The sequence below is a fragment of the Petromyzon marinus genome, chromosome 46 (genome assembly GCF_048934315.1).
Source record: "Petromyzon marinus isolate PM22_M1 ecotype Great Lakes invasive population chromosome 46, UKy_Petmar_22M1.pri1.0, whole genome shotgun sequence".
Taxonomy (NCBI): Eukaryota; Metazoa; Chordata; class Hyperoartia; order Petromyzontiformes; family Petromyzontidae; genus Petromyzon; species Petromyzon marinus.
In genome coordinates, this window is record NC_133712.1 from 16,086,312 (window position 1) to 16,099,827 (window position 13,516).

The 13,516-nt window shown below is 46.5% G+C and overlaps 1 protein-coding gene across 2 annotated transcripts in view; it reads left to right on the forward strand.

The window, feature by feature from the left end:
• The window catches only part of CAMKV (CaM kinase like vesicle associated), a 190,203-nt gene that overhangs the window by 130,072 nt on the left and 46,615 nt on the right, over positions 1-13,516 (forward strand). For both annotated transcript variants that reach the window (XM_076074259.1, XM_032971449.2), the window contains 2 exons: positions 7,840-7,971; positions 8,574-8,648. In XM_076074259.1, the coding sequence (XP_075930374.1) occupies positions 7,840-7,971; positions 8,574-8,648 (207 nt within the window). The remainder of the gene's footprint in view (positions 1-7,839; positions 7,972-8,573; positions 8,649-13,516) is intronic.

Genomic DNA, 13,516 nt, shown 5'->3' on the forward strand with positions numbered 1-13,516 from the left:
GTGCCGTGCCCTGAGCCAAACGGTGATACGGTGCTATTATATAATTTTATTTTTTATTATTTCTACGTGACTTTACCGAAAAAAACACAAAGAGAGGGGTGATACGGTGGTTTCACAGGAAGACATCTGGCTCTGTGGCCAAGCCAGGGCCAAGGGGAATGGGGCTAATGCGCGGTGTGACTTTCGTCAGGACACCGTTGTGGAATTAATCAATAACGTGGCATCACCATCGATTTATCCGAAAACCCGAAATGGCAACCACGTGCAGTAATACCACCTTCCGCATGTTTTCCCGCCAAATGCGGTGCCACGTGGCATCCGCTGATCAGAATCAGAATATTTATACTGCAGGGGAAATCCGATGAGCTATAAAGCTCTTTTTCACAGACGTCCAGTCGGGGTGGGTAAGAGCGTCCCGACGGCAAAACAATGAACAAAAAACACACAATCGGAGTGCAACAAGAAAGGTCAATATTTTTCGATTTAAAGCTTTCGTGACTGCAGGGATTCATCTTCTTGGTTTCTTTCGGTAAAGTCACGTAGAAGGGAAATAATAAAATAATAAAAATAAAACATTATAAAATTCTCACGACTTTTCGGCCACAACACAAGTAGCCTTCCTCAGGTGAAGAAACATTTCCATTCTACGTGACTTTGCCGAAAGAACCAAAGAAGATGAATCCCTGCAGTCACGAAAGCTTTAAATCGAAATTTAACCGCCTCTACGGGGAGGGATTCCACATAACCTTGAGATCCTTCTGTTTCTTCACCTGAGGAAGGTTACTTGTGTTGTGGCTGAAACGTTGTGAGAATTTTATTCGATTATGTTTTATTTTTATTATTTTATTTCCATTCTACGTGACTTTACCGAAAGAACCAAGAAAAAAGGTCAATATTGTGAGCACGGAGACATTTTACATGCCCACAAAGTGTAAATGTTCTGAACATCTCTGAAAAGATCTGAAATTGTCTTTAATATAGGCTGGGGTGGGGGGGGGGGATAGTTGGGACAAGCTCCATGAGGTGTGTTTTCAACAACAGTGTTAAAGAATAAAAAACAGATTTAAAACTCGGATTAAACACATTGACGCGATGAGGCGAGAAGAGCCGCAATGTCGAATATGCTGGGTGCGATCGTGCGAGACAAATCAAATGTTGGGGCCCCACCTGACCGGTCGCCTCTCCTCTTGGGCTGATAATGTTGTTACTAGGCCACTGACCCGGACAGAAGGCTCCAGCGGCTGGTGTTGTTCAGAGGGTTACTTTCATTAATCCAGCTTGATCGCTTAATTATGTGAGGTTGCAGAAATAATGGAGAGTAATCTAATTCCACATTGTCGGAATTCTGAAAGTAATGTAATCTGCCTCACTTGATGATGCTTTGCGGTCATGCCCCTTGATTGATTATCTTGCGTCCGGCTGATACAGCCTCTGAGATTAAAGTATGCTGCTGTATTGGCAGGTCTAGATCCATAATCTGTATGCACACGACTGCTCTTGTGCTTTTATTATCCCAAGCAGCTCATGTGATAATGTTTTTCTATAATAATAATGATTAAACCCCCCCCCCCCCCCCGGCAGTTTTGAACTTAAATTCTCTTCGTGAGATATTTCTCAACCCAACTGTGCTCTGGGTGTGCTGACAGAGTCTTGTCCCGACGCAGATAATAATCCATTCGGAAATTCTTGCGCTCGAGAACAGCTGTTCTCGAGATTGTCACAGCATTTCTGCTGAAAAGAACAACTTCACACAATGGGGGGGGGGGGGGGCAGACTTCCCCACACACTCTGCTGTGAGATCGGTGTTTTTCGTATGAGAGTCAAACGTGTATTGTGACTCTCGTCGTCAGATTTTTTGTTTTAATTATTTATGTGATCCGTGATCGATTTTTTGGGTTAGGCCGCATAATGGTTTGAATAAACCCACAATCTTTCACCACCCGACACAGCCCGATAAACAATTATTGTCACGTGTGCAAGCATCTAACGCCCCAATTATTAGTAATAGTATTATTATTAGTTCAGCTCACCGGTAAAGCTGAATATTAATTCTCACAATCAAATTTTGCAATTAGATGATCACGTGGCCTAACCCCAAACATCTATTATGAATTATAATATTATCTGGACAAAAAACAAACAAACCTACGTTTTAGGTTATATCATTGATGTACAGTCGTAGGTGACCCAGGCCGAGACCACAAACTCATCACTTTTGATGGCCTGGTTTAATTGTGGGTGACAAGCCCAGGCACAAACCCAGGATCTCAGCAGCGCTGACTCAGTGATCTGACCTCTGAACCACCACGGATCACAGAGAGCAATCAACCGGCCGATGCTAGGTATAACACGATTCCGAAAACAGAGCAATAGTCCGGTGTTACTGCTACCGTTGGTAATCTGATTACAGGAATGCGGTACGCTAGCCGATGCGTTCCTGGTCGTGAAAATTATTTAATTCTATGTTTTTGTAGCTGCCATGTTCGGGACGCGAATGAGCCGACGGGGCCCTGAGTAGTGTGCATCGCTTGCAAAAGCACCCTCTGAATTATTTGTGTTACCCGCACAGTTGGAAAGTCGAGGATGAAGTGTGAATTCTGATTAGGTCCGTGCTGAGCTGACAGAGTCCACGTCCGTGCGAGGCTGTGGTGACCTCCTTAGTCCGCGTTGAGGTGCCCTGCTGGTTTGATTTTATTTTAAAGGAGCTCAGTTGGTGCTCCCAGCCCCAGGACGCAGTAAAGCATCCGGCTGTGGCTGTCATGCCAAGCGCCTCATAGTCAGCATCGTTAGACAATGGGCCCTGTGAATAACAAAACGTGGGCCAAGCCAGTCCATTAAGTGAGTTTTAAAAAAATCTCCCTACTCAAAAAAGCATTGGGCAGGGCTCAGCTCTGTTGCATGTTTGTCTGTCCTGGGCCAATGGTGGACAATTCACATTACTGTGACAGAGACCAGGGATTCCAAACGGGCCCTAATTCAGTGATGATATCAGACATTCATACCGTGTCAGTCACAGCCACCGAGCCGGTCCCATTGACATCCTGGGTTTGAACATGGCTCTCAGATAGCGTGGCGCTGCTACGAGGTGGGACGTTGGCTCTTACTGAACTGTTTCGATTATTTTTGCTGCAATAATTGTCCAAATGATGGGCCACTGTGCTGAGCTGTCATTTGTGATGGCCAGGTCGCTTCTGAAAAATAAGTTAATACCTCTGGGGGCGTTGCCCGGTAGGATGGGGATGGTTTCGTTTTATTGATATGTGTTTGGGTGATTTGTTGACCTTTCATGTACTTTGCACACTTGTATTTTTGCACTGTTTGTTGTTACGTTCTTAACCCGCCCCGACTGGACGTCTGTGAAAAAGAGCTTCGTAGCTCATCGGATTTCTTCCTGCTGTATCAATACAAGATTCTGATTCTGAGCGGTGGGACGTTTCGATGAGGCCCGCTCGGCCAATGAGGGCGCAGCTCCCCAGAACGTTTGCTAATGGGGCCAGTCCCATAAGAGAGTTCTCTTTGAGCACTCTGGCCAACGGACGGAGCCCAAGTACGGTGACCCGAAAAGTCATCGTCGCAATACGTAAATTACTCTCTTTTTTTTTGGGGGGGGTGGGGGGGTGGGGGGGGGGTGGGGGGGGGTTGTTGCTCATTCCGATTTGTGGTCACAAGCAACGTGGCGAGAAGTCGATATTGCTGAGGTCAAGCTCAGTCCGCTGTCTATCCATTGGATGACCACTGTTTACTTCCCGACGGGGTTACTCATTTCATCGGTGGGCTGACGAAACATCTCGGGATTTGAACTCGCGACCCAATCGTGAATCCGAGTGCTCCGCTCAGTGTTGCCGCCCGGCTCGATTATAACGTTTTTTGAAATAACAGCGCAAATGATGGTTTAAGGTAGCCGTGCACAGGATTGGCCATCTGGTGGGCCATATGGTCTGAGATGCATGTTCAACTGTGGGCATGTTGAACATGCATCTCATGTTCATTGCAATCCCACCAGACTCGGATTGCCTGCTGGACTCGGTCCAGCAGTGAACAGAGGTGCAATGTTAATTATAAAAAAAATCTTAATTCGACATCGGTTGCACTTGCAGAGTCTGAAATGGCAGTGCCCGTATGCGCCTCCCAGTTATTAATGAGAGCGTGTTATTTGCTGTGCTTCGTGGCGGTTGCGACATCGTTCTCCGGCCTGACACTGGTAGTAGTGAGACTAGACCATGAAGAGGCTGTCTTTGGCGCAGGCCAATCAGCTCAAAAGGCAATGCAGGTGTTGCGGCGTAAATGACGACTCCGAGGCAGGTTGCTGTTAGGGGCTCACGCCACGTTTATTAGGGGCTTACGCCCAAGTGTGTTTAGGGGCTTACGCCTACCCACCCCCCTAGCGATAACTCCCCAGGGGACAGGGGTACCCAGATTCCCTACAACCCCAACCTCGGCCCGTCGGGCGGAGCGGCCTCCCCTAGCCTCGGGTGAGGATCAGCTCCCCTGAGTCCCCACTCCTACCCCCGACGACCCCTCTTACATCCCCGGGTCCCCCTTTAAATACCCCCCTGGGGCATGACGTCATCGTCCCCCCAGGGTCTGCCTGACGTCACGTTCTGCGACGCCACTCTCCGAGGGCGAGCGTGACGTGACGTCACCCACTACTCCCCTACACTTGTATTATCAGAGCATGTTTGTATGTTCACCGCAAGTAGGCTGTGTGTGGTTAACGCAGTGACTTCATTCCTTGCAATAGATATCTATTTGGTGTATGAACATCTTAGCACGCCTCCGCTTTTATTGACAGTAAGGGAATAGCCTATTATTATTTCATTTTCATACTCCCACTAGCATTGGCGTCGGGGAGGTGCCCTCACTTCGGCTCATTGGGAACAAAAATCTGTACAGGGACTCCTCTGTTTACCAACGAGTTAGGTTCCAGAGGTCTGTTCGTAAGTCTATTTGTTCGTAAGTCCAACTTTACTCCCGTCGATTCCAAACACGTTGTACGGTCCATGGCTTTAAAAGTTGTATAATCTCCTGTAGATATAGATGCCACTGGTTCTTTATGTTCTGCAGATGTAGATGCCACTGGTTCTTTATGTTCTGCAGATGTAGATGCCACTGGTTCTTTATGTTCTGCAGATGTAGATGCCACTGGTTCTTTATGTACTGCAGATGTAGATGCCACTGGTTCTTTATGTTCTGCAGATGTAGATGCCACTGGTTCTTTATGTTCTGCAGATGTAGATGCCACTGGTTCTTTATGTACTGCAGATGTAGATGCCACTGGTTTTTTATGTTCTGCAGATGTAGATGACACTGGTTCTTTATGTTCTGCAGATGTAGATGCCACTGGTTCTTTATGTTCTGCAGATGTAGATGCCACTGGTTCTTTATGTTCTGCAGATGTAGATGCCACTGGTTCTTTATGTTCTGCAGATGTAGATGCCACTGGTTCTTTATGTTCTGCAGATGTAGATGCCACTGGTTCTTTATGTTCTGCAGATGTAGATGCCACTGGTTCTTTATGTTCTGCAGATGTAGATACCACTGGTTCTTTATGTTCTGCAGATGTAGATGCCACTGGTTCTTTATGTTCTGCAGATGCAGATGCCACTGGTTCTTTATGTTCTGCAGATGTAGATGCCACTGGTTCTTTATGTTCTGCAGATGTAGATGCCACTGGTTCTTTATGTTCTGCAGATGTAGATGCCACTGGTTCTTTATGTTCTGCAGATGTAGATGCCACTGGTTCTTTATGTTCTGCAGATGTAGATGCCACTGGTTCTTTGTGTTCTGCAGAAGTAGATGCCACTGGTTCTTTATGTTCTGCAGATGTAGATGCCACTGGTTCTTTATGTTCTGCAGATGTAGATTTAACTGGTTCTTTATGTTCTGCAGATGTAGATGCCACTGGTTCTTTATGTTCTGCAGAAGTAGATGCCACTGGTTCTTTATGTTCTGCAGATGTAGATGCCACTGGTTCTTTGTGTTCTGCAGAAGTAGATGCCACTGGTTCTTTATGTTCTGCAGATGTAGATGCCACTGGTTCTTTGTGTTCTGCAGAAGTAGATGCCACTGGTTCTTTATGTTCTGCAGATGTAGATGCCACTGGTTCTTTATGTTCTACAGATGTAGATGCTTGAATGACGCTGCCGTACACAAAAATAAAAACACTGCGATTGTTCACGTTTGTAAAGTAACGCCTTGATCACTCGAAGCGAAAGTGTTCTGTGATGCCACACGTGTTAACGATCAATGCAAATATATTGATTGAGTGCTTTACACACACAGACTGCCACCGTAATTTGCATGATAATTACTTAAAGTAAGAGACTTTAGTGTTTGGTTTCGCAGCATGGGAATTGTTTTGTTTCCTGAAGCACTTTGAGATATCGGGTGTCAACTTAACACGTAGGATTGTTTTGGCGACCAATATGATTCACATTAGATTTTTTGGGTGAGATCACGTGAGTAAAATTGTGGCGATGTTAACTCCCTTGCTAGGTATGCAGGAGGTCGTGGGTTCGATCCCGATCCTGACGCCTGCTGCTGTATATTTGGAGTTTGCGTGTTCTCCCCATGGTCGCTTGGATTTTTGTCCGGGTCCTCCGGTTTTTTCTCTCCACAATTTGAATTGTGCGTTTTGAGTATTTAGCTGCTTTAAATTTCCACATGATAACCCACTTCTTTGAGCTGTCATTTGTGGCCAGGACACTTCTGAAAAAGAGCTGTATAGCTCAGTGGTTCATACCTGGTAAATATTAATCTTTTATTTGATTTAAGGCCCAAGACTGGAGGAACATTTCGCAATGATGGCAACTGCCTTATGATGCTGGTTGTATCTACCAGCGAAATGTCTGCATCTAGTTATTGCATTTTGTGGATTGCTCTCGAACATTGCCGGTGCTACTGAAGCGGTAATACATTTACATGTTTGTTCATCGCATGCTAACTTTATTAACTGGCTGCATCTGGTGGAGGAGAGAGTACAACACACATTTTACTCACGCGATCTGACCCAAAAACTAAATTATGAATCATACTGATTTTATTCGGGTGCTGAATAGCATTTAAATCCTCATTCCCTTGAGATGCTTTTAATTCCTTGGCTGCCATTCTGTCACCAGTCCCGTCTGGAGGAACGTCGCCTGCCCAAGCCCAATTACCGTTCTTTAATACGATGCCTCCGATGTGATGCCTCTGGATAGTACGCTTGTTAAAAAAAATTCAAAGTCAAAGGTGGCCATCCTCTGAAAAGACTGGCTGACCCTCGCTCTGGCAATGTGGAATTTCCGCCAGCGGCGTAGACGCTACCAACGGCACTGTACCGTGGCTTGCGTGAACAGAGAGGCTTTTTTCACACTACCACTACCCCTTACGTGTATATAACAAAGCCAAAGATCCCCCGTATAGCCTTAACATACTGTTGGGGCAAGTGCTGTTAGAGAGCACCTATGAATGCCGGCACGGCGCACGAGGGGGTGGGTGGCCAGCACCACGCCCGGCCGCCCTTGTCTCCCCGGTGGCGATGTTTACACACCGCACCAGGTACTCGTTTGAGGCATAGTCGACCTAGGGGAGGCCCAGCACCGGATCAGACAATCGTGAGCGGGAATCGAACCCACGTCGCTGGGTTCGTTAGCGCAGCGCGCTAACCACTACGCCACCGCTCCCCATCCATACATAACCACATATACATACGGTGTAGACTTAGACGTTTCACCAACTCCCTCGCAGCCGATTGCGCTTCGCGCATCACCTGCACCTTGCAGTCGAGGATTGTAAGCTTGCCGGACGCGGGCCGTCGTTGCGACGACGCGCTGTTTTCCGCTGGCCCGTTTACCGCAGAGAGGAATACTGTGAGATCTACCGGGCGAAGGACAAGTCGACGGGGAAGGTCTACGCCTGCAAGAAGTTCATAAAGAAGGACGGACGCAGAGTTCGCAAGATCGCCAACAACGAGATCACAATCCTCAAGATGTGAGTGTTGAAGACGCGCCGGTTTCAGCGAAGGCTTTGCCGTCGTCAATATTTCATTGTTGTAATAATAATAATCGATTGTGAAATCACAATAACAATTGTCAGCATCAAAAGCAGCGGCGGCTTGAGCCTCAACAGCAGAAGCGTCATCGTCATCATCGATCGCAGAAGCATCATCAGCAGTTTTAGCGAGAGCAAAAGCATCATCATCATTGCCATCATCATCAGCAGCAGCAGCAAAATGAATTTCATAGTCAACAGCGGAAACTATCATCATCATGATGAGCAGCAGCATCTTCATCAACAACAACAGAAGCGTCACCAACGTCATCATATATAACAGCACCACAATTAGCATGGTTGGCTACGTACAGTTCGAAAGAAGTTCATCATACGTACAGCAGAACCATCATCAGTTATAATCATCATCATCAGCAGGATCATCGTTATTAAGAGTATCAGCACCGACTTCATCATCTTGATAATCATCACCATCATCGGCAGCGTCCGCAGCATCATCATTATCATCAATATAATAATAATCATCATCAGCAGCAGCAATAACATGTGTGCGACACGTCCCGTGCCCCCTTGTGTTCCAGGGTCAAACACACCAACATCCTGCAGATGGTCGAGGCTTTTGAGACTCGCAAGGAGCACTACGTGTTCCTGGAACTGTGAGTCCGTCACCCGGCACCACCTCGCTCGCCCGTCGATTACAGTCACTCAAACTTTGAGTTCATCAAATGCGCCATCGTCCTTAAAAGCAAGGCCCCTCGTTGCACACCATTTATTATCCTGCGTTTAAAACGGGGAAAAAAACTGTGCCATTAAAATAATTACGTCAATCTGCAGCCGTACATTTTGTGACATTAACCACTTTCCTGCTCAGATGCGTCTGCAAGTAGCAGGGTGGGTGTCCCGTACATCGCTGAATCTCGGAACATGCAAGCGGTTAGCGTTAATGTTTTTTTAGAGAGGCTTAGTAGTGACACGACCGCTCTCTATGATAGCTGGTGCCAAATTGTGCCACGCCCTCCCGCATGGCCTTGTGGGAGCCTCGGTACGTCTTCAGACGTGAAGTTACTTCACGTCATCGGAATGGGAAAGAGTTCATTTAGTTTTCATCTGTGAATGCCGGGCTGAATAGGTTCACATTTGAAGTCCTTTTATTACTTTGGTCATGGCGGTCCCCCTTTTCTGGCGAGAAAGGGAAGTTCACATCGTGGGTTGGAAGCCGTGAATGCAACGGAACGGGCTCCAGATGTTTGCAGTCGCACTCTGGGGATGTTTAGCGATCTCTCATAGCCATAGGCAGTATCTGTGCGTACGCGCTGACAACGATAAGCACGGCCAGCATCGCTAAGGCTAAGCCTTTCCAGGCCACAGGTCGCAAGTGTCGGCGTGGCGCACTGAAAATGTTATGGATAGAGCCATGTCTGGCCACCTGGGCCTTCCACCGAATGTCAATATTCACACACTGCACCCGGTACATATGTTATTGTTAAATCAACTTAAGGGGGCACTTTTTTTTTTATATCACAGTGGCTGAGCACAGGCCTAAAGGCCCGAAATGCCAAGTGGCCGGCAACAAACAGCACGTTCAAAGTATTTAGCAGATCAAAGTTAACGCATTTCTTGATTTGCGCAGTTATCGTCGTCGTCATTATTATTATAAGAGCTTGGGGGGGGGGGGGAGGGAATTCCAAAGTGGAGCAGGACTAGGGAGGATGAAGCAAGGAGAGAGAAGTGTGGCGGCCAGAATTTTGGTGATGCTTTCATTTATACTTGATGGGTGGGCGCTTGGAATAGAACCCAATACCTGCTCACAACTCTTACTGACTCCATCGCACACATTGAGTTTGGACTTCATTTACTTGTTTCATGAAGAGTTTTTTTTTAACTGTCGAAGCTACGGAACATTGTGTTTAAGAGAGAGAGAGAAAAAGAGACACATCAATATATTTACTTCTCAAAAAAAGTGTTTCATATACAGGAGCGCGATGTTATCTGTGGGTTTTTCGGGATGTTTCACTTTATAATACAGGGCTTTTGGGTTAGATCGCTTAAATATATGTGTCGTTAAACCCGCCATAGCCAATTAGTAAGGTTTGTTATGTTCTCAGATTGTAAATGTGTATTTGCTTTCCAACACACCTGTGTGCTGTACTAGTAACGAATTGGCACGTTCTGTTTACGTGACAAACCTTACTAATTGGCTGTGTCGGGTGGTGGGAGGTTTAACGGCACAACATTTATATATTTACGAGATATAACCCCCCCCAAAAGAACCCTGTATTATGGATGTGATATTGGTCGCGAAAGTGGCTTCCTCCTGCGTGTTAAAATGTTCCACTTTGCTGCAATTGTGCGGAAGATCGACACAACATGTAGCCGGCTCTCTAATCCCACTCAGTGTGAAGAAACTTAACTGTGAACACAAATCTGGCTGTCGCCTGATGAAGCTGGTTGTAATTACTGGTGAAACGTCGTACTCAGATTGTAAATGTTGTGGCTTGGCTCTCCAACACACCGGTGTGCTGTACTAGTATACTACACGATACACTACACTATACACTAGTGCTGTACTAGTATACTACACTATACACTACACACTAGTGCTGTACTAGTAACGAATTGGCATGTTTTGTTTATGTGACAACCCTTACTAGTTGGCTGTGTCGGGTGGTGACGGGTTTAACGACACATTTATATATTTACGCGATCTAACCTGAAAAAAATTATATTACGTGAACACAACAGCAACAACAACAACAACAGAACGGTGTGTTTATAGTGTGCACTCGCAAGCGCATCCCAAGACTGCACATCACGGGAGGGGAAAATAAGAAATTCATACAGAGCACTGTTTGCCAAACTCTTCTTAGGCCCGCGGGCCACTCTACCGATGTAAACATATTAAGTGGATCACCCAGTGGCCCCCTCCCCTTCCCTGGTGACAAACACACATTCACTCATCTCCAGCTAAAAATACCACTCATACAAAATGATTCATTCATATTTACCGCAACATATTTTTTTCCCTTTTTTTACGCAGCTATGAAGGTTTTTTTTTTCAGGGGGCGGGGGGGACGGGGGATTTATATTTTAGGGTTAGAGTCGTTTAATCGGGGTAATTGACCTAACTTCATTTTATAATTAAATGAGTAAAATATGAATTAATGTTCGAAACACAAAGGTATAAGCGTTAGTCATTAATAATCGGGGTTTTCCCCTTTTTTCTGGCAACAAAACTGAAACCTTTTTACAAGGATTCAAGTCTGCATTAACCACAATACCTGCAGTCAAAATGCAAACAAAAAACATACTATGATAATATATGCATTGTCCTTTTGGCGTCATCTGGTCGAGCACCAATTGGGTCGAGGCTCAAAAGAAAGCCGTCCCTTGGTGTGGACCAATCAGTTTCAAGGACAATGCATATATTATCATAGTATGTTTTTTGTTTGCATTTTGACTACAGGTATTGTGGTTAATGTAGACATGAATCCTTGTAAAAAGGTTTCAGTTTTGTTGCCAGAAAAAAGGGGAAAAACCCGATTATTAAATTTTGGTACTGGCAAAGGAGGTCTAATGACGTTAGTCATTAATTCCGGATCAACCCTGCATTTGGATCACCGCCCGACGAACCATCTGGAGGAGTGTCACGGACCACTCGTGGTTCCAGGGACCACGAGTGGTCCACGAGTGGTCCCTGGGACCACGCTCTTGACAACCGCTCATATAGACAAAGGGATCGATCCTTCTGTATAGCCTTTAACAGACTGTTGGGGCAAGTTCTCTTAGCAAGCAGAACCTATGAAGGCCAACACGGCACACGACGGGGTGGGTGGCCAACACCACGCCCGACCGCCTTTGTCTCCCCAGTGGCGACGTCTTTACACACTGCACCAGGTACTCATTTGAGGCTGAGTCGACCTAAGGCAAGCCCAGCACCGGTTCAGATAATTGTTCCTGGCGTTGGCCGTGAATTGAACTCTGGTCACGGAGTTCGTAGCGCAGCACACTAACCGCTACTGCGCTATATACGTACACGCGCTGCTCGAATTTTGATGTCCCGATCCGTTGCCTTTCTTCCCCGAGACCTGAGTGAATCCACGGATAGCCCCGAGTATTACACGGCCCATGATATTGGTGATCACGACGGACAAGGTGGGAGTCCTGTCGTTGAGTGGTCTAATGTCGCTATGAGCCACGTCTGTGCCTCCCAGCTCAATCATTCCCCCCCCCCCCCTCTAACCCCGTTGTTCTGTGGGGGAATTTTTTGTCCTAACATTCTGAAGGTTGCACGTTTAAATCCTGATTGTGGTCCACTGAGCCAATCATCCCCGTTAAATGAGGTACTGCTTTGTTGTAAGTCAGCGGCGACTTTTATATGCGTATTAATCGATCGAACGTTATTTAGTGTAGCACCCTTCATGATCAAATTGTCACAGAGCGCTTCACAGACTTGCCTCTACCATAGGAATGTGGAATTTCCACCACCCGGCTGAAAGGCTTCTTTCAAAGTGCAGTTCCATGGTTCCCTGAGCACAGAGACACTTTTTTTTTAATCTCGTAGGTCACTGGGATGAGGCAGTCAACTGACTTGGGCAAACTGGGTTTAATTGTGGGTGGCACAAATCCAGATTCAGAACCAAGGTTTCCCCATCGGCGATGGCTCCGTGACTGACAGGAGAGCCATCGTTAGTGCCCCGAGCCACCCGAAGCCACCTAACGCGTATTTCCCCCCAATTCTTTTTAAACGTAGAACCCTAATTGCGTATGTTTTAGCTTGCTTTGTAATTATGAGGACATCTTGCTTCTGATTTGCCGCTGAAAGTTAATTGCATGGGTTGCACTGGCGAAAAATAGCAATGCAATTACATGGCACACCAGGTGTGACACCCACATAATGTCAAGAAGTGTGGTTCAAAGTATATAACAAACGGAAATTTGTGTTTGTCTATTAATTTATTTTCTATTACTAACATTTTTAAAGGGTGCAATTAAATGTAAACAGCTTTCATTTCCCCCCCCCCCCCCCCCGCCCAAGTCTACTTCTGGCAAAAAAGGCTGCTTTTGAAATATGTTCGAACCATTGGAAGCCACCAAATGTCGTAGTTTTTTTGGGTGATGGTGTTTTTCGCGTGAAATACGAATGCCTGCGTTTAAACACCCGCCTGAGGAAGCAGCAACGCGCCCAATAAACGCAGCGTCCCTAACCTCGGCGATTTCTCCCTGCGGCGTCAATGGTGAATCTCCGCCGCTGGCTTAAGGGGACCGTAAACTGAGAATCGGTGTCTTCTTCCCGTGCTCATTTTAGCGGGGTGGGGGGGGCGCGACACTTTTCGCTTGGCTCGCGAATGTTTCACCGAGGCTCATTGTCAGGAGGGTCCTGTTCGCCACGGTTGGGTCGTTTCTTTATTTTAGCAGCGCCGGTTGGAAATTCGAGCGAACGAAGGAAACCCACCGGCTGGGGAGGACGACGTTGAAATCGCAACCCGCGGAGGTTTAAGCGCCCGCTTGCTCCGCTTGCTCCGCT